General features: G+C 39.4%; 1 protein-coding gene across 1 annotated transcript in view; it reads left to right on the plus strand.

The window, feature by feature from the left end:
* Positions 1–250: 250 nt before the first annotated feature.
* The window catches only part of ANO3 (anoctamin 3), a gene marked incomplete at both ends in the record, with an annotated part of 217,427 nt that continues 195,151 nt past the window's right edge, over positions 251–22,526 (plus strand). The window contains one exon of the mRNA XM_080617104.1: positions 251–404. Within this exon, the coding sequence (XP_080473230.1) occupies positions 251–404 (154 nt within the window). The remainder of the gene's footprint in view (positions 405–22,526) is intronic.

The following is a 22,526-nucleotide window of genomic DNA, read 5'->3' on the forward strand; positions in this document are numbered from 1 at the left end:
AACAGAAGAACTTTTCAAAGTAATAGTTTTCTACCTTAGAAATGAGCTGCAATATTTAGCAAATGCCACCGAGCTGGAAGAACAGCTTCAGGGAAATACAGTTTCTCAGTCATTGACTTAAAATTTTTCTACATTATAAGTTAGGGGAAATTTTGGGGGGTGATTTTTCTCAAAACTGCAAGTTTGGGGAAGCTGAACTTAAAGTGGCTTCTTTTCTTCCACTTTGTTTTTGTACTAAGACTGTATTACAATGTCAGCTGTGATAATTGAACTGGATAAGCTTTCTTCAGATGAGATTGAGAGCAAAAAGGATTTCAAGTCAGATTTTAAAGAAGGCAAATTCAGTGATTTGTGTGCCGGTTATCATGCTTTTCAACTTCACTGCTCACATTCTGCACCAGCTGGTAAGCATGCATTTATGTAAACTATTTCCTTAAATCTGTGTCTATTTACTCATGTAACATGTTGCAAGTAAACTTTAAGACCCAATAATGAAAACAAAGGATTTATTGCTGTCGCATACAGGCATGCATTATATGAAGTATTTTTTACCGTAGAAATAGGGTAGAACGTGTGTGTTCAGATAAAAATCAGTGTCTCCTGAGCACTCTGGATGTAGAGATCTGCTGGAAGAAGAGCCCAGGAGACTGTTACCTTGGCACTACCTAGAAGATGAGCTTTCCATAGGACATGACATGGGTTTTGTGCAAGTTAGAGAAACCCCAGCAGCTGCTCTGATATTTGACTTGGCAAAGTGTGAATATAAGGTATGCTCTCTAGTGCTTAACACTGTGGGTCCTCTTCGCTTTTCACTGTTAGTTTTCAGCCACATCAGGGCTTGTAAAGAGGGAACTGTGTATGCTATAAGATTACTTTTTCATGACCAGAATGGTTCATGGATTGTTCATATTCATTGGCAGGTGTTACATGTAACTACAATAAGTCCCCACAATGTCAATGAAATAAGCATCAAAGAACTCTGATTTCTCTGAAAATTAATAGTCATAGAGAACACAGCATGTAGCTGCCTTGGATTGACTAATATAAGCAAGGGGATATAGTTATATACAATCGTCTGCAGTTAATCAGTGGCATCTGTTATGCCCTTAAAACCTTCTTAAGTATTGGATGGTCATTTACTTAGGAAGCATCTTTCAAGAATGATTCCTCTGGTTTCTTGTGGACTTCATATGTATTTTGACCTGCATAACTCCAAGGGATAATTTGTCTTTGATCATGTTTTCACTTGCTTATGATCTCTGGAACAAAACACAGACAAGACTAATGGAGAATATCTGAGTGTAAGTAACACTTTATCCTGTGACAGGACAACCAACCTGCAGTTTTTGAACTGCAACTTTCACTTGGCTAAAGTAGGTGAACGTGTAAATAAAGCTTTGATATTCTTAACTCTGTAACAAACTTTTGGAACATTTTTTACTTATAAATCAGTTCTTACACATTTAAATAGCCAAATGGTTGGGATGTCATGCTACTCATTCTTTTTCAAGAAAAACATAACTTGTGCTTTCAGTAATACAAACTTTCTGATTTTACTTCCTGTAAAGCCATCCCTCAATTTTGTAAAGCAGAATTTTCTCAGGAGAAACACTCCTGAAAGTTTGTCTTGTATGTTACCAGGTTTTTGCAAGGTCAGGAATCAGGTGGCTGTCTGTTCCCCTGGGATCCTAGAACATAACTTTAAAAATAACCTCTCCTACCCCAAGGAAGTTCCATTAAAAAGTTGATGCCTGTGCTAAGTGATAAACTTTGCTATGTTCCCTACACACCAAAGTAACCTGTTCTAGCCTACCTGGTTGAATAAAGAGTAAAATGAACTTTCAGCTTGAGCAACGTATTGTTTGTGGAACTACCCCTTTCAGAGTTCTGCAGGAAAGAGATAATAAAAAAATCAAATCTCCTTGTTAGGATTCTTCCATTTGGAAAAATAATTATTTTCTTTTGAAAATAATTACTATTTCCATGTATTTGTTGCAAGCAATTCATTATGCCTAAAGCAAGAACAATGCTAGCAAGCCTCTTTGACAATGTTTTGTCAGAGTTTGAGGATCTTATTGGTTTGTGGTTTTACATCATGGGAAGAAGCAAATAAATGATGATACATCGTCTTAGCATTTTGAGGTTTAGTATTTTGGGGGTTTTAATGAATGATGAATTAAAGCAAATGCAGTCTCATATTTTGCCTTCTAAAATCCTTTGATATATGTATTTTACCAGTGTTTAAAATTAGCAAGCCCTTTCTAGTTTCCAGTGTTGTGTTGGGTTGGCTGAAGTCTGAATGGAACAGTATAAACCAGACCTCTTTGGCATCCACGTCACTTCTTGAAAGGAACTTCTACTTGCTCAGTCATGGCTATTAAACATACGCAGCTCAAAGTTATACTGTAATGATAGACCCTATTTCTTCATGAGCAGACTATTCCCCAACAATGCTGTTTGACAGGAAAATTAAAGCTTTGAGCAATTGGAAGTAACTGAAATTTTGCTTTAAGAATTTAGGGTTGGTTGGTTGTTTATTTTTCAGATAGCAATAGCAGTATGAAAATTTTCAATGAAATCAACATCCTACATCAAGGTGCTGCACCGAGGTTTACTCGTGTTGCATCCTTTGCCCCACAGGACTCCACCCTCTACCTTTGGAATCTTACATTTAGGCTTAATGCTTCTTTCTATTTCCAATGGGTTCATTTAGAGGATTTGAAGAATTCTCCTCAAATTACTCAAATCACCAACAGTAAAAAGTACATAAGCTACGAAAACATAAGTGCTAGTTGTGAACCTACAAAAAAAAAAAAAAAATGGCAGCAAAGAACATGTCCTTCTATTCAACCTCATGTCCATGTAGTCTGTTATGAGAGGCTGTTTAAAATCTATAATGCTGTGCTTGTACTATGACTTTCTGTACATAAAGCAGAGAATTCAATATAGACAGATTATCACTTAAGAAACACTTTTCTTCTTGTAGAACTGATGTGTTAATTTTAAATATAACATCTAACAGTGCAAATACAGAAATGTGAATACTCTTACAAAGTGATGTCCTGAAATAGTCCACTCTCAGAATGTAAAATGGAATTGTTGCTGGGGCAGGAAAGTGTTAACCATATGTCAATTTTGTTCCTGCTTTAACCAAACCCATTGCAATAGGATGTAAATGTGAAATTGCTTCCCTACATCTCTTGTTAAATGAGAAAGAATGTTGCCATAAATAAGCTTATCTTTCTGTGTATCACTCAATTTTCAATTCTGATGCAAGTACAAATCCTAAGGCTTATTTATTTGGGATCTGAAGATTCATAGAATAGATTCATAGAAGCTAAGTTGAACAAGACCTTTAAGATCGTAGAGTTCAACCTTTATCCCAGGACTGCTAAGTCCACCACCAAACCATGTCACTAAGGGCCTCCTCTACATCTAGGGATGGTGATTCCACCACTTCCATGGGCAGCCTGTTCCAATACCTGATCACCCTCTTGGTGAAGAAATATCCAGTATAAATCTCCCCAGACACAGCTCGAGGCCATTATATGTCAGAATATGTTGCAGAGAGTAACACCGCTAGAATTGGAACAGTAGTGCTGTAGAATTAAAATTCTGTGTATGGAACACAGACTTTTTCCATGTAGAGTGTTACTGAAACCTTTAGGATTTATCACTTAGAATCATAGAATCATAGAATTGTTTGGGTTGGAAAAGACCTTATGATCATCAAGTTCCAACACCTCTACCGTGGGCAGGGACTTCTCACACTAAACCATGTCACCCAAGGCTCTGTCCAACCTGGCCTTGAACAGCGTCAGGGATGGAGCATTCACAACTTCCCTGGGCAACCCATTCCAGTGCCTCACCACCCTAACAGTAAAGAAATTCCTCCATATATCCAATCTAAACTTCCCCTGTTTGAGTTTTAACCCGTAACCCCTTGTCTTATCACTATAGTCCCTAGTGAAGAGTCCCTCCTCAGCATCTTTATAGGCCCCCTTCAGATACTGGAAGGCTGCTATGAGATCTCCATGCAGCCTTCTCTTCTCATACGGGAGGTGCTCCAGTCCACTGATCATCCTCATGGCCCTTGTCTGGACTTGTTCCAACAGTTCCATGTCCTTTTTATGTGGAGGACACCAGAACTGCACACAATACTCCAAGTGAGGTCTCACGAGAGCAGAGTAGAGGGGCAGGATCACCTCCTTCGACCTGCTGGTCACGCTCCTTTTGATGCAGCCCAAGATACGGTCGGTAGAATTTCCTTCAGTGCCTGGTGTGTCTGCTGTTCAGACTTCTCACTGGAAACAAAGCTAATCTCAGTATTGCAGCTGTAAATATTTGTGCAGATTTAAACTTTATTGTCCCTGTTATATGCTGTTCTGCTCATGTCTTAATCTGGACATGGTTGAAAGCGTTCAGCCTACAATCATGTACTATCTCCTAACTTGTTTTACAACAGTAAGAAAAATGATACTCAAACATTTCTCCACCTAAATTTTCTAATATGTTCCTAAAGATGGTTTTGTCCCAGTAACACTTAATCAGTAAAGAAGAAACCTCTCAAATATATATTTTAAAAAACAATGCATGAGCCCTAAGTAAGGTCTTAGCGTAAGTGGGGTGACGGGAGTCAGAGTACACCACTCAAACTTCTGAAATGGGACATGCATTAAATCACATGGATTTGATGCTGTGGCTTTTGGTAGAATAGTGCTGGGCTGGAGAAACAAATTTTTCTCCTTCTGCCTTTTTTGTGGTTCTTTTACTGAGGATTTTTGGGGGGCAGGGATATGTGAAAGTTATTTTCCAGGTAATAGCTGCTATGTTTCAGAAGTTATTTTTACTGCTGGTCTATTTATATATTAGAAACCCTCATCCAGCACAGGGATGATATAAAAGGAACAAAATGCAGCATTAAACTTAGATCAACTAAAAAGGGTTAAAAATCGAAGGACACATTCTTACAAAATGCTTTGATCCATGTGGCACAAACACCACAGCCAGGCTTATGGGTTACTCAGGGAAAAGGAAGCAGGAGTTAGTGGGTAAAGATGATGTAATGAGTAAATACTTTCAAGTGTTTACTATTTTGTCTTCAAGACCATCAGTGTAGTAAGCATGTATATATTGGTGGAAAAAACCTGTATTTTTCTATTTTAGCATGGCTTGAGGGGCAGAAGAGTCTTTAGGAGTCAGAAGAGCAGGGGGGTTGTTGGTTGAGTTTCACCAACGCAAACTAAAGTCTCTTCTGAGACATCAGAATGAGTGGGGATTAAGAAGACAGGATGAGCAAAACTTGTCCTCATTTGCCACCAGAACAAGTATGACAAAAAGGACAAGAATCTAGCAATTTTCCGCACAGCTTTCTGCCCCTCTTTTCCTTTCCAAGCTGGTTATGTGAGAGGCAGCAGCAGAATGAGCCCTGAGTTGCTTGCTTTTGTCTTTCCCAGCATCCCCTCTAAACAGCCTGCTACATTACCCCTCTGAAAAACTCGCGATGCACAGACAGTTTCATGAGTGTTGCTTTGCAGAGGAGTAAAATCGTGTGCTTTGTGACATCAGATGGAACTAGAATGCAAAGTCATGGAGCATTGTCTTAAAAAATAAGAGCATTTCCTTTATTTTAATGGAAATCTTTAACAGGCATTTCAGTGAGGGGTGGGAATCTGAAGTTATCTACAGCTTGTACTTCAAATTTCTTTGATTGCAAAGACTTACATGAACCTCCCTTTAGTGAAGATATTTCTATCATTTCTGAAACATAAAAATATTTCTGCTTACTGCAAATCTGCTAAACCCAAGTTTCTTAATTACAAACTTGAGAATATAGTTTAATTAGTAAATGAATTTTTCTCTTCACTTCAATTTTGAGAAGTGCTCCAATCATGCTTGCATCTCAGCATCCTGGGAACTGAAGAAATAACTTGTACCTTTGTGTGTAAATCTGTACCACACCACCAGTTTTCCATAATTACTTACACTAGGGTTAGATAATAAAAACAAGAAGGGAGCAGACATAATCCACAGGAAATTAAGTGTAATGGTTGCAATCCACAGAAGTCCCTGTCTTGCAGTGAGCTCTGTAGGAAGCTGTAGTGCAATGCAGAGTCAGGACTTGAAACACCTACGCTAAAGCAATTTTTGAAACTGTGTTTACTTGAAGCAAAAAAAAATCTAGCAAAGTCACCTTTGCACAAAGATTAGGTGCTATTTTTCTTTCTTTCTCTTCTATATTCTCTTGTAAAACAAAAGGTTAGTTTTCTGTCATTTCAAGACGCAATTGAGACTTGGGTCAGGAAGATCAATATTCAGAAATAAACCTTTTACTTGTTATGCTATGTCAAACCAATACTTAATTGAAAGCTATAAAAAAACATAATTAATTTTGCAGTAGAGCAGAAATATAAGTTGTTATCAGTCTCCTAACTTCAATGCAGCAGAAAGTATTTCATTATTTCTGATGGGTAACATTGTCTTGAATTCTAATTTTCCCTTGGATGCAGACTTTGCTATGTCCAAATCATCATAAGTAAAATGCTGACGATTTTGAAAATTAAGTAGGCATCTTTTGTGGTGATTGCAGGTGGAGGGGGAAAGCAAGGAGAAGGTGTATCTGTTAATCTGTGGATGGAAACTGGGACTCACGTAATTTGTCCTGAGTCAAGCTGAGACGTTGGTATGGGCAAGGGTCAGTCTTTTTGTTCTTCAGCCTCAAGATGGTACTATAAGCTACCACTTGAAAATCTTTATCTCTCTTTGGCACTACCTTCTGTACCAAAATTTCATTAACAATACACAAAACAAGCCCGTAGCTAATAAATAATTCAGTGATTGTGGTGAGGCCTACCATATTGAGGGATTCACCTCTGCCCCTGGGGTTCCTGGCTTCTATCTTTACATGGCTACAAGAAATGGAAACGAAGCTGGATATAGAAATTTAATTTTCCCCAGAGGCATAATTTCTCTTCTGTCCTCTTCCTTGCTCTAATGAGATATTTACTTTTGATGCAAGAGGGGTGTAGGTCAGCTAACTCTGAGTAAAGACACTCTAATGATTTATGATTGTGGATTTTTTTTCTCAAATTCCTTTAGTAGCATATGAAGTATGCCTACATAAAGAATATACTGCCCTTGCAGATATTACTGAAACTTTCCCTGATAGGGGAAGTGAAGTCAATACTTGGAAAATAGATCAATGGGGACATGATAACAAAGATCAAAAAATCGGAATAAGTGTTGCTTCATCTAGCAGAGTATATCTTAGACCTGCAAAGCCTGAATGCAGCAATTAAAAGCTTTTATCTTAGTTGCCGGAAGAAGCAGGTCTGTGTGCTTTAGTCTCTTCTTGAATAAAGAGCATAAATTGACAGGCAGGTCTCTAGTATAATACAGGTTGGAAAATGACTCCGTGTGAATGGGGAGGTTGCCGAATTATTACAAGTTTCTTAGAAACTTAAGTCTGAGGATAGGTCTCTACATGCTATTATAACGACATGCTTAAAAAGAGCAAGTCTGAAGGTCATAAGTGTCATAAGTAGAGTGGACTGATGGCCATGTATCAATAATTTAGGTAAATAAAGGATGCTCCTCTGGTAATGCAGAATAGCTGTATTCCATATTTGAACACAGACGTCAGTATAAGATCTGACTTCTGTGGCTAGACCGCATATAATCAGTAAACAAATTATGCCATTATATGATTTATAAGCTATTGTTTATCATTGATTGGGTTTTTTTGTGTGTGTATTAATAATATTTGAGTTTCTGTTATGCCATCAAAAATGTATAGAAACTCTAACAGCTTTTGTATATGTCTGTGATATTTGTACCAGTATTTTAGTATGACCTAAGTTAACCTGATTATAAAAAGAAGTCAGCAAAACTTCCTGAAAACACCATTTTAGCAATATTTGGAAGGGACATCATGGGAAAGAGAGAATTATACACAGAGATATCTGTGCAGGCAGCTGAATGTTATAAATAGAAAGAGTTTTGAGTGGTGCTGGAAGAGATAAGTGTGTTTTTCCTAAAGTAAATGGTAAGAAAGAATTTGGCTGCCTATTAGTCTCAATCCTAAAATGTGCTGGTTTGCTGGCAAAATAATAAATTGAGATGGTACCTGTAGGAGTTATGTATTTGTATAAGCAGAAGTATTAGTAATTATTTATACCTTTATCATCTTTGTGCTCCTGCCTTTGGAGACCATAGTGAAGTCACTTGGATCCAAATACAACTGTCTCTTGGACCAGTACGATTATGCCAAACCTCTCTATATACTTCTCATGAAGAGAATTAGCCTTGGGTTTCTGTTTTAATGCTTTAATAATTGATTGAACATATAAGATTACTATTTCTAAAATACAATGTTCTTTTCTGTATCGAAATGAAATAGATAGCACTTCGAAACAGCATCCTACATTACATCATGTACCATAAATCTTTGAAGCAAGCAATAGCCTTCTTTATTCTGCTGCTATATTTCTATTCTGCTCTGTAATGCATTGTGCTATATGTAAATTAATGGTTTAGTCCACTACTAATATTAATTATTTCAGAATGTTGCTAACAAGAAAGGTAATAAAATGTTTAATAAATTTGGTTTGAACAAACAGGCTGATGTCTGTTGAAGACAAACTGTATCAGTCTTATTTGAGCCCTTAAGTGCAAGCTAATTTCTATGGTGCCTTTTTCTTGCATATTTTGAAACAAAGAAGTTCTTGTGCTTTTTTTTTTTTTCTTTGGAAATTTATCTTGCATTTATCTGCAAGGGTTTTTTTTGTTTGGTTGGTTGGTTTTTGTTTGTTTTGGTTTTTGGTGTGGTTTTGTTTTGTTTTGTTTTTTGTTTTTTTTTTTTTCCCGGTAGTAGCTTTAATTAGTCTTTAATTTATTTGTTTTCTCACATTCTTTTCCTTCTGTGGTAAGGAATAACAGATCAACTATACTGTGCATGGCACTGGGACTGTGAATAAGACATTGAAACTGACTTCTGCTTTCCTTACCTAGGCATTGAAAAATGTCTAATTATCAGAATTCCATGAAGCTACTAAAAGAACTTGAGTCAGTCCCCAGTACAAGCTTTTTCTCATGTTGTCTTGGTATATCTTTGCCTTTTATATTTCAAATATTCCTTATATTCCAAACATTTTTATTTTGGCACTCTAAAGCTGCTCTCACACTCTTTCCATTCAAAAGTTGTCAGTTCTGTAAGAAAAGATTATAAAATATTCAAGGAAAACTCCTTTGAAGGGGTATTTGTTTACTCAACCTTTCCTTCACCCCAACAACATTTTGCTGAACCTGAACAAGGGAACTAATGAATTATTTAAGTGAACCACCATCAAAATCTCATGAACCACCATCAAAATCTCATGTTGCTATGTCATAGATTTGTGCTCCTGGTTCTCACAGTCTGAGTCTGTTTTGCTAAAGGATAAGACACGCAAGGTCTGCATGCTTTCTCTGCTAGGATCCTCACTAAGGCAAGCTCTGTTAGTGTTACTTTAAAGAGACAACAATTAATGAATAGAGGTTCTTGCCCTGTGAGCCTTGCCAAGCCAAACTGTCTTGTTTTACTCAATGGCACCTCAACAGACTAAAGACTGGATTATGGCTAGTCTTTTGGAAAGGCATTTTCTGATCTACATCAGTCAAGAATATAATTGGATTCATCTGCAGGTTTCCTAAAAATGTCTTGAAAAATGCATGGACTCTGAAAGTTGTCTCTGAGAAAACAAAGAATGAGGGAAGGAGAACCCTAATTTTGCTTAGATGCTTGAGTTGGCTGCTCATTGTGGCTCTGAGGAATGCCTGGTATGAGGTGCCAATTGTCATGGCTCACTTCTGTTAACAAAACTTAATGTTATTTTAGAAATAAAATAGTAGCAAAAATAGCAAGTGTATTCTGGGATAGCACTGTTAGATTTTCTTTCTGTCAAAAAAAAAAAAAAAAGACTGAGTCATTCATGATTAAAGAGATGTATATTTGTGTGCCCTTTTTACTTTTGTTTATAAAAAACTGAGAACATAAATCTTCAGAACTCAAAGATGGTCAAAACTAAGTTGAATGAAGCTTCTTCCACATGTTGACATTTTATTTGTGAGAGTGATTTGGCCTTGTTCTGTGATTAACTTAACTAAATAATATAACAAATGAAGGATGTTTTTATATCTTTTTCCTTAATTTCTGGAAAAATGCAGTTTTGTATACACTTCTTACAGAGGGTATACTACTAGCTTGTACACTTAGCTCAGGAAGGAAATAGCGAGGGCCATTCAAAGAAGTTCAAATAGAAGTTCCATTTATAGACGTTGTCATCCTGAAAATTCACAAAGTTTGATACAATGCATTTTTGGCATATTCTACTCTTTCTCTTAATAGTATCTGTTGCAGCAGAATTAAAAGTGATGATTTATTTTTAGAAAACCTTGTTTCCTAGTGTTGTAATTTTGATCTCCATTTGCTATGCTTCTGATCTGGAAAAAACAAAGCACACAGAGTTGGGAACTCTGGGAGGGAACTGTTATGTTTTCTGTCCTTCGTAGGACTTACAGGAATTTCCACACTGGCCCAGGTCAAAATCTACTGTGTTTGGTATCCTGCTTCTGGCAGCAATCAGTATCTGCTATTTCAGAGGAAAGGAGAATAGGAAAGCATGTTGCTGACCATGTTTCCAGTGCTGTCTCAAGGACATCCTACCACTTGACCTGCCTAAGAAGCACTGAAGTCTTGCAAGAGGTATAGCACTCAGCTTGAGAAAAATTGGTTTTCAGTTTCACAAATGCAGAGTTTAGTCTCTGCTTTTAGCTAGCTGAAAACTGGGGCAAAGCGTGCTTAAATGAGTCTGGAAAAAACTAAAAGACCTTCTAGAACTGATCATCTTTTAAACCTTCATAATTAACATTAGGAATTTGCCTCCTAACCTTGCATTCATATTTTGGTACCAATGGTGATTCTCTTCTTTCTATGTAGCTCATGTTTTTCAAAGTTCAAAAGGTCTGTTACTGTCATAATACTTCATGACCAGAACATATTCTCCTCTCCCTTTTGATTCACTCTGCGTAGAGCACTTGAAAAAGTCTTCCTCTCTGCTCAAATTGCTACCTTTTTTTTTCTTGACCTTTGCACAAAGGTAACTTTTTCATCTGTCCATCAACAATTCTGATTTTGTTTCATTTCACTTCTGACTTTTCACTTCATATTGTATGTCTATTTTTTATTTTTAGCATCTGTTTTCTCACTCGTTCCTTTAGAACTCTCACTTGTGGAGTGAGGACTATTCCCAAGCATAACACACTTTAAACATGCATTTTCAGTTCTTAAAACCAGTTGTTTAGTTTTTGGGTACTTCAAGTACCTTAACTTTTCTTACCCCACTCCTTTAATACTCTGACTTGTTTCTCATTAGGAGGACACTTCGTGACTTTCTCTGCTGGTGTCAGCAGCATGATCCTACTGATGTTAATTATTTTTAACTATTTCCATTTCTTTCATGCTTTCCTTTGCTATCTTACTCTTCTATCTTAATTGAGCTCAGGAGTGTTGTGTCCTGACTGGAAGGAAATGTGGCAGAAGGTCAGGAGGCCTCCATGGATGGATAAGGAACTGCTGAGGAATCTCAGAAGTAAAAATGAAGATTATAAGAGGTGGAAGTGAGGGCAAACAGCCTGAGAAGAATACAGGGACATTGTCCAGGAAGCTAGGGATCAGGTCAGGAAAGCTAAGGCTCAGTTAGAACTGGCAAGGGATGTTAAAGGTGACAGGAAGGGGCTTCTATAGGTATGTTGCAAACAAAAGGCAGATTAGGGATAGTGTGGGCACTCTCCAGAAGCTATCAGGAGAATTGGCTACCCTGGATTTCAGATGGCTGAGATTCTCAATGAATTCTCTGCCTCAGTCTTCACCAGCGAGTGCTCTGACCACGCCACCCAAGTCTTGGAAGGCGGACGCAGGGACTGTGAGAATGAAGACCCTAGGCCCACTGTAGGAGAGGATCTGGTTCGAGACCATCTTCAGAACCCGAACGTGCACAGGTCCATGGGACCTGATGAAATCCATCCGCGGGTCCTGAAGGAGCTGGCGAATGAAGTTGCTAAGCCACTGGCCATCATATTTGAAAAATCATGGCAGTCAGGTGAAGTTCCCGATGAGTGGAAAAAGGGAAATATAACCCCCATTTTCAAGAAGAGGAAAATGGATGACCCAGGGAATTACAGACCAGTCAGTCTCACCTCTGTGCCAGGCAAAATCTTGGAGCAGATTCTCCTGGAAGGCATGCTAAGGCACATGAAAAACAAGGAGGTGGTTGGTGACAGCCAGCATGGCTTCACTAAGGGGAAATCCTGCCTGACCAATTTGTTGGCCTTCTATGATGGAGCTATGGAACTGATGGACAGGGGCAGAGCAGTTGATGTCATCTACCTGGACTTGTGCAAAGCCTTTGGCACTGTCCCACACAACATCCTTGTCTCTAAATTGGAGAGACATCAATTTGATGGGTGGACCACTCGGTGGATAAAGAACTGGCTGGATGGCCGCACGCAAAGAGTTGTGGTCAATGGCTCAATGTCCGGCTGGAGACCAGTAACAAGTGGTGTCCCTCAGGGATCGGTGTTGGGACCAGTCTTGTTCAACATCTTTGTTGGTGACATGGACAGTGGGATTGAGTGCGCCCTCAGCAAGTTTGCCGCTGACACCAAGCTGTGTGGTTCGGTTGATGCGCTGGAGGGAAGGAATGCCATCCAGAGGGACCTTGACATGCTTGAGAGGTGGGCCATTGGCGATGTCATGAAGTCCAACAAAGTTAAGTGCAAAGTCCTACACCTGGGTCGGAGCAATCCCAGGCACGGCTACAGGTTGGGCAGAGAAGAGATTCAGAGCAGCCCTGCGGAGAAGGACTTGGAGGGTGTTGATTGATGACAAACTTAACGTGAGCCAGCAGTGTGTGCTTGCAGCCCAGAAAGCCAACTGTATTCTGGGCTGCATCAAAAGAAGTGACCATCAGGTCGAAGGAGGTGATCCTGCCCCTCTACTGTCCTCTCGTGAGATCCCATTTGGAGTACTGTGTGCAGTTCTGGTGTCCTCATGTCCATAAGAAGGACATGGAACTGTTGGAACAAGTCCAGAGGAGGGCCATGAGGATGATCAGGGGACTGGAGCACCTCCTGTATGAAGACAGGCTGAGAAAGTTGGGGCTGTTCAGCCTGGAGAAGCGAAGGCTGCGTGGAGACCTCATAGCAGCCTTCCAGTATCTGAAAGGGGCCTATAGGAGTGCCAGAGAGGGACTTTTCGTTATGGACTGTAGTGATAGGACAAGGCAGAATGGGTTTAAACAATGGAATTTCAGGTTAGTTATAAAAAAGACTTTCTTTACTGTGAGGGTGGTGAAACACTGGAACAGGTTGCCCAGAGAAGTGCACATCCCTGGCAGTGTTCAAGGCCAGGTTGGACAGAGTCTTGGGTAACATAGTCTAGTGTGAGACATCCCTGCCCATGTCAGGGGGGTTGGAACTGGATGATCTTAAGGTCCTTTCCAGCCCAACCATTCTGTGATTCTATGATTCTTTCAAGAAAGAAAGAAGAAACTGTTAATCTCTCCATTTTCAAAGAAATCTGCAAAATTGTATTTTTAAGATATACATTCTGTAAATAAGAGAACTAAAATAAGGAGGAGAAGTTTGAAGCTGGTACTTCTAGGCATTTTTTTGTGGATGAAGTTGTCATAACTAAACGAGATCTGATATGATGTATACCATATATGTAAATTTGAATGTCTGCAGTAATAAGGAATATTCTCTGTTATTATTTAGGCAGTTTTGTTGTAAAATGAGATGTGAGGAGTTTGAGAAGCCTCAGTTGAAAGAATCAAATGCTTAAGCTCCTTCTCATTTTGCACAGTATGGGTCCACTCAGCATTTCTGGAAAAATAAGTTCTGACTGATGTGCCCAAGACTGTGAAGGAGCTGGTTAGCCATAAATTATATAAAGCTGCTGTAGGTTTTTAAAAAGATAAATAGTGAATATATTTTTCAATTTTTCTCTAATTGTATTATTAATTTGACATGCCTAATAATTCTTACTGGATGTAATTCTGCAAGAATAAAACACAGAATCATAGAATGGCTTGGGTTGAAAGGGATTTTAAAGCTCATCCAGTTCCAACCCCCTGCCACAGGCAGGGATACCTTCCACTAGACCAGATTGCTCCAAGCCCCATCCAACCTGGCCTTGAACACTGCCAGGGATGGGGCAGTCACAGCTTCTCTGGGCAACCTGTACCAGTGCCTCACCACCCTCACAGGGAAGGATTTCTTCCTTATATCCAACCTAAATCTCCCCTGTTTCAGTTTGAACCCATAACCCCTTGTCCTATCACTACAGTCCCTGATGAAGGGTCCTTCTCCAGCATCCTTGTAGGCGCCCTTCAGCTACTGGAAGGCTGCTATGAGCTTCTCTTCTCCAGGCTGAACAGCCCCAATTTTCTCAGCCTTTGTATGCGAGGTGCTCCAGCCCCCAATACTTAAAGCATTAATCTTTCTGTTTAAAATAAATAAATAAATAAATAAATAAAGCTTTAGCTATTGAGGTGGAAAACTTGAAATGAGTTTCAAAGAAAGTTTTTTTGGATTTTTTTTTTTAATTGGACATCCAAGTTGATTTGTTTGGAGTAGTGCTTGTCAATAGATCTGCAGAAATGAATTTGTAACTAACAGCTTAGAGTGAAAAAATGCTTTAGCTGTTTCTCCTGAAAAGATAAGGTAGAGAACCAAGGAATCTCTTGGATGTGCCAAGCTCATGGCAGCATGCTTTTTTGAAGCATTTATGTGGTGATTTGAGATCTTGCTAAACCCTGGAACAACTCACAGTGCATATATACATATGAACAGATTGGGAAGGCAAGCACTCAGCACTCCTTTGTTCACTGCTGTGCATGCCATGTGCGACTGAAAAAAAGATGTGGGTGAGATCCAGGCTTCAGATATGTAACAGCACGTAGAACAGAATCATGTGCCCGAATGTTCCCTCTCTGCTTTTAAGATTTAAAAATAACGGGTATAAAAACCCAGATGAAACTACCACACATTTCGCATTGGCTTCTTAGCTTTGTTCAAACTGTCCTCCACAAATAGCTCTGTGTATATGAGGCCCTCAGTGACGTGGTTTAGTGATGGACTTGGCAGTGCTGGGGTAACGGTTGGACTTGACAATCTTAAAGGTCTTTTCCAAACTAGTTGATTCTATGATAATGCCACAAGTTTGACGATGTCGTGGGACTAAGTCCCTGCTGCTGAGCAGGGCAAAAGTTCTTTTGTCATCTTTTTTTTTTTCTGAAGCAGGAGAAAAAGCCCTAAATATGCTGTTTGAACACATGAAAGAACACACCATCTTGTAGTTTAATTAGCAAAGGTTATTCAGGGTTGTTCTGCAATACCAGCTTTTGTTAGTAAAGTATTGGAATATTTACAACAGGCTAGAGCAGCTACTTGCTGTCAGACTTGAATAGTGCCCTGACCAGAAATTTCCTTTCATTAGAGATACAATTAATACTAGGAAACATGATCCAAATAATGTTTAAAAACTTTAAATAACTGTCATTAACCTGATAGTAGGCTGTAAAGTTTTTAAAGACTTTCAATCCAGTAGAATATTTTCCATACAAAGCAACTACCAACAAGACAACTCCTTTCCTCTATTCTTTAACAAAGCTCCCAGAGTCCAAATCAGCTCTTAATTTCATTCCTCACTCTGAAGATGGTGATCAGATGGGAATAAAAGGTACTGCACAGAGTTCTCTTAAGAAATCCAAGCATGTTTTAAAAGAACTGTTTATAACAAATCAAGGGTTTGAGTGTTTAGACTCAAGCTCATTGTTTTGTTCCCAAAAGTGGAATCCTACTATAGTCACATATTTTCCTTTTGCCATTACAGTATGAATTACATTTTATAGCTTTACAAGAATTCTCTAATGGGCTGAGACTCCAAGCAGGAGTACAAATAACTCCTATTGATATTTGCATGTTGTGGGAGAAGCCCTGGCTCCTGAATTTGCTGCTGTGTGAGTAGCTCTCTTAGGCAGTACATTGCTAACACCACAGCGTAGTACCCAGTGCTGTCTTAAGTATCACAGTATGCTAGAGATTGGAAGGGACCTCAAAAGATCACCTACTCCAACCCCCCTGCCGGAGCACGAACACCTAGAGAAGGTTACACAGGAATGTGTCCAGGCGGGTTTTGAATGTCTCCAGAGAAGGAGACTCCACAACCCCCCTGGGCAGCATGTTCCAGTGTTCCGTCACCCTCACTGAGAAGAAGTTTCTTCTCAAGTTTAAGTGGAACCTCTTGTGTTCCAGTTTGTACCCATTACCCCTTGTCCTATCATTGTTTGCCACTGAGAAGAGCCTGGCTCCATCCTCGTGACACTCTCCCTTTATATATTTATATACACTAATAAGGTCACCCCTCAGTCTCCTCTTCTCCAAACTATAGAGACCCAGCTCCCTCAGCCTTTCCTCATAAGGGAGATGCTCCACTCCCTTAATCATCTTAGTTGCCCTGCGCTGGACTCTCTCCAGCAGGTCCCTGTCCTTCTTGAACTGAGGGGCCCAGAACTGGACACAATATTCCAGATGCGGTCTCACCAGGGCAGAGTAGAGGGGAAGGAGGACCTCTCTCGACCTACTAACCACCCCCCTTCTAATACACCCCAGGATGCCATTGGGCTTCTTGGCCACAAGGGCACAGTGTTGGCTCATGGTCATTCTGCCATCCACTAGGACCCCCAGGTCCCTCTCCCCTACACTACTCTCTAACAGGTCGTTCCCCAACCTATACTGGAACCTGGGGTTGTTCCTGCCCAGATGCAGGACTCTACACTTTCCCTTGTTATATTTCATCAAGTTACTCCCTGCCCAACTCTCCAGCCTGTCCAGGTCTCGCTGGATGGCAGCACAGCCTTCTGGCGTGTCAGCCACTCCTCCCAGCTTAGTGTCATCAGCAAACTTGCTGACAGTACACTCAATTCCCTCATCTAAATCGTTGATGAATATATTAAATAATACTGGTCCCAATACTGACCCTTGAGGCACTCCACTAGATACAGGCCTCCAACTAGACTCCGCTCCATAGACTACAACTCTCTGGCTTCTCTCCTTCAGCCAGTTCGCAGTCCACCTCACTGCCTGATCATCCAGACCACACTTCCTCAGTTTAGCTATGAGGATGCTGTGGGAGACTGTGTCAAATGCTTTGCTGAAGTCAAGGCAGACCACATCCACCGCTCTGCCATCATCCATCCACTGTGTTATTTCCTCATAAAAGGCTAGAGGTTGGTCAAGCATGACTTCCCCTTGGTAAAGCCATGTTGACTGCCCCTCATAACCCTCTTATCCTTGATATGCCTTAAGATGGCACCAAGCATAAGGTGTTCCATCACTTTCCCAGGGATGGAGGTGAGGCTGACCGGTCTATAGTTACCCGGGTCCTCCTTCTTGCCCTTTTTGAAGACTGGAGTGACATTTGCTTTCCTCCAGCCCTCAGGCACCTCTCCCGTTTCCCAAGACTTGGTAAAGATGATGGAGAGTGGTCTAGCAATGACTTCCGCCAGTTCCCTCAGCACCCGCGGGTGCTTCCCATCTGGACCCATGGATTTATGGATGTCCAGATTGCTCAACTGGTCCCTAACCCATTCCTCATCGACTAAGGCAAACTGCTCCGTTGACCTGACTTCATCTGAGGTCACAGGGGTACAGGGCTCTTCAGGACTGCCTCCGGCAGAGTAGACAGAGACAAAGAAGGCATTCAATAACTCTGCCATCTCTGTATCTTCTGTCACCAGGGCACCCATCCCGTTCACCAGTGGGCCAACCTTGCCTCTGGTGTTAGTTTTATCAGCCACGTATTTGAAAAAGCTCTTTCTGCTGTCCTTGACCTCTCCTGCCAGATTTAATTCTAAGGAGGCCTTAGCCATCCTAGCTGCCTTCCTACATCCTCTGCACAAAGATCTTTGTTTCCCCTCTGTGCACACACCAGCACTGGCTCCGAGGCTGCTTGTTTAAGAAACCTTGGACCTCAGTCTGCATTCCTCTGTGTCAGCTTTGGGTAGCTGCAGCACAATGTGGGGATAGAATGTATGTTGATTTGAATGCCAGTTAATTCTTAAAACACTCTCCAGTAAATAATAGTTGCACAGCATCAGTATACCACAGACACACTATGTCTTGAATTTAAAGCTCCTTTGTTGATTATTCCTTCTTGAAACTTTAATTTCAGTTAAAAAATGACAAATCTTATGTGGAGTCAAACAATAAGTAGTTATCAGGACTTAGTCTTTAAATGTGGGTAGTTGCACTAGATATCAAACAGATTAAAATATGAAGTTCTGATGGTGAATTTTAACTTGGTGATGCTCTTGCAGGAGGTGCTTAGGCTAAAATCTTGTATAGGTGTTTCAATGTGTGTAGCCAAACTTAAAAACTAGGTGTAGTGGGAAGAAGTGTAAGCTTAGTCATCTCAGGAAAGGTTTTGTTGTATGGAAATAAATAGTGAAAATTACATCCTTTAAGGACAGAATATGGAGATTTCCTGATTAAAGCTTGCTTTCCTTTTACAAAAGCATGAAAACCCTCCACCGTTAGAAAACCAGTAGTTTTCAGGGAAGAGAACTGTTTAACAAATAGAATTAACAAGGACTTTCACCAGCTGTGTGTTAATTGGATTTTTGTGTTTCTTGACACTCTTTTTCATTATAAAACCATTTGCAATTCCAGCCTAGAGAAAGGATGAGGATTTGCAAAATGCCTTCTAAGACAATGGCATTTTTTAATTACTTTACAAGCCTTTTGGAGATTAAGCATACAACTGTAGTTTTTACTTAAATAAGAAACCTTGATATAAATCACCTCTGTGGTGTACATGTTACATTTTCAAACTTATCTTAAATTCCATTAGATTCAATGACACTTCTTCAGAGAGTAATGTGAGCTTTGGATTTTTCTTCTTTGCATCTGTTTTAATGGGAAATGTTTCCTAGTATCACAGTATCAGAATCCTGAATGTACAAAATCGATGCTGTAATGCTGCAGTATATGTTAGCAAATCTTTGGGGAAAAGCCACAACTAGAAATTCAACAGTTCAGCAAAATAAAGGTCCTTCTGCTTCACAGAATTCACTCACATGGTGTTTAGTGCAGAAACTGGATACTGCATACCAAGAACAGAATTAGTGACTAAGTATGATGTGTTAGTTCTTCATCATTATTGCTTCAGATTGTTTAATATGTTTATTTAGCTTGGGCACAAGTTAGTATTTATAAGGAAAATTATCAGACTTGACTGTTGATGTAAGAGTCTCAACTAATTAAACATGAGAAGGTAATTTAGTCATATTAATTTGTCAAGTTTTCGTATTATCCATTTTGACATGTAGCATAGTTATTTACATTATGTATTTTATAAACTACTACATTAGAAGATTATGCCCTTTTATAACTAACTCTGCTTTTGAAGAATGCTGGGGAACCAGGTGCAGCATGTAAAAACTGACAGCTTAGTCTGGAGTTGGTTTAGCTGAAAAATAGGTGAAAGTTGGAGGACATTAATTCTGCAACCATACTCTGAAATTACTATAAGGCTGCATGTGAACAGAACTTTCCTTTTCCATACTGCACCAAATCAAGGCTGCTGTGATAGTACTGTGATTTCTATAGCCTCATTACTTAGAAACCATTAGCCGATGTGACAGCTGCTTTTTTCATGATGATGAAATTTGACACAGCATTCAAATAGGAGAGTTTCCACAGGAACTGGAAGGTTTTGTGCTGACTTAGGCTAGGAAACAACTGCTTTTTAAGTTTTGCTTTCCTTGCTTACTCTTCAGCCTTTCCCATTTGGCTTCTTTCAAGCTTATTCTGGGCTACTGATAAACTCCATATTTGTTACTATTTTCACATCTATAACAGGAAGAATATGATTGTGGAGGCATTGCTTTCAGTTTGCAATCCTTTTTCAATATCTGAAATGCTGAAATTCCTTTTATTTTATGTTGATGTCTTCAGGGTTTGCTTTTTGTACCTACAGGTGCTGATGTATCAGAAAGTGGTTTCTCAATGTGTGTCCTTCAGCATGATTTTACTTTCTAAAATCGGCAGAGTAATTGGTAGTCTTTGGAGCGGTGTACAAAACCAGTGTTCTCAGAACAATTCCTACTACTCGAATTACCATAAGCTACTGGCATTGAGTCTGGGGTTTCCAGATGAAATAACAGAGGTAGTCTCTGTGTTTTTTAAAAATAAGACACACACATGTGTCATCCGTCTCCTCCCTCCCACCTCCCCACCTCCCTTTTGTTTCTTTTATTCTTATCAATCTGTAGCAAATTTACTCAGGCAGAATGCAGAATTCCTCCTGGCTGAACTTGGTATCTCAGTGTGGAATATTGTCTATTGACGGTGAGGAAGCATATCTTCATCACCAAAAATCCACAGAATCTACAGTCTCCATAAAGAAATGAGCCTGTGCTGCATATGTCACTGACTGATAGACCTTGGTGGAATCATTCATTAAAAATCAATAAATCATTGTTATGTTACCTTACCAGAAATTACTATGCCAATATGGTGGTTCTGAGACATTCGGCCTCTGATCTTATTGTGCAGTCGTTCTGGAGAAAATAAAAGAGACAAATGTAGTCATAGCTTTGTGGTTAATTGATTTCATCTTATATATTCCTCTGTCAATAACCTTTGTGACTCCCTTTCTACTCAATTAATATGATGGAAGATTTGAACCTTGAAATATGACAATACAGATGAAGGTGAAATGGGATTTTCTTTTTTATTTCTGTGCTTGCAGTATCACTTATTCATTTGTTTATATGAAAAGAGTGTTGTTACAAGAAACAAAAGAAATAAAAGCTCAGCCTTTGCTTCCTTGGAATCTTGGAACACTGAGTTTCATACTCAGCTTATCTGTAGTACAAACACAGCATTTTCCAAAAGGCCAAGTTTGGACTAGCTAGCTGTGCAATGTCCAAGCCAAGCAGAGTCTAAGAGGGAGAAATGAAACTGGTATTCTCACTCTGAGAAAGATTGTATATTTTTGCATTAGGTGTTGGTCCCTGCTATTCAGTGACTTCTTTGGAAGCCTTCGTTATTCTTAGATTTATTGAAGGGTAAGGGGCCTCTTCTAGTTTGAGGGGGTTTTTCCTCCTGAGGAAGCTGCCTCCACCAAGTGGATGCAAAAACTTAAGGTGTTTTTTTTTTTGCGTTTTTCTCCTAGTAATATTATTCTCTCCATCTGTCCTGAACCCAGGACACCCTCCATGCTCATATTCCAGCTCCTCTGTTTTGATTCTCATCTTCCTTGGAAAGAATTTGAAATAGGCAAATTATGTAATTGTAAGTTCAACACACTCTCTTTAATGTGAAGAATGAAAAGAAACACATCCTTTCAGAGGTAAATTTAGCTTTTAGAAAAGAATCGTTTTGGATCTATTCTTAATTTCTGCTGAAGCTGTATCTAATCTTTGTACAGCATTGTCAATAAGACAACTTTTTCTAAATCTATGCAAATATTGTTTGTTTACTATTTGGTTTTAAACTTATTTAATCAGCATGACCTGCAACAATCATCCATTAAGCTATTTTTAATTTTCAGCCTTTAATTATAATGGCTTGAAATGTGTATCTGAATCAAAATGTTACTGACCTGCTGTTTTGTAAGTCAACAGTGTAGACCTGCCTCTTCTGGTGGGCCTTTTCTCTGTGCCACATTGATTTTCTGTGTTCCTCCTCCACAGACACCTCTGGTATTCTTAAGCCACATAAAAATAAGGATTCTTTACAGCTTTCAGGAATGGAAATTTTATAGGATCATACAAGAATGTGTTTGGTCATGACTTGAGAGCATTTAGGTGCTTGTGGAGACAGGCATCTCCTAGAATAGTGCTAAAGGACCAACCTAGGAGTATGCCAGTTCCATGGTACTGTCAATATTCACAGTTAGTAATCACTGACCCACATTAATTTCTGAATTGTGTGAAGTATTTACTGGGGAGTACCATGTCTGCCATTCAGCATGCCAGAGACTCTTCTAATAACTCACTGTTACTGTGCTCCACATTAACAATATCACAGCAAAGACCATTACATGCCTACATGTTTGTGCCCACAATTGTTCAATTTGCTGTTAGAGACATAGTCTCAGAAGCCCAACATGTTGAAGCTACACAGAAAGCATGCTCTTCAAACCAAAATGACGTTCACACATATTCTTTCTTGTTGAATTTCTAGTCTCGAAAGGATAGAGAAAGCAATTACAGCAACTGAGTTTTGCTAATGGGACTTCATGTGTTATGTCTTATGCACTGAACACCTATTTTGTACCACCTAATAGTTTTCGGGAGGAGGTACTTCTTACAGTAATAGCTGCTTTTCATAAGACACACAAACTTATTGTTTGTCTACAGCATTTATGACAAAAGGTGACGACCTTGGAGAAATATATCTCGAAACTGTACTTTTCCTGC

The sequence above is a fragment of the Psittacula echo genome (genome assembly GCF_963264785.1).
Source record: "Psittacula echo genome assembly, chromosome: 5".
In the NCBI taxonomy this organism is placed as follows: Eukaryota; Metazoa; Chordata; class Aves; order Psittaciformes; family Psittacidae; genus Psittacula; species Psittacula echo.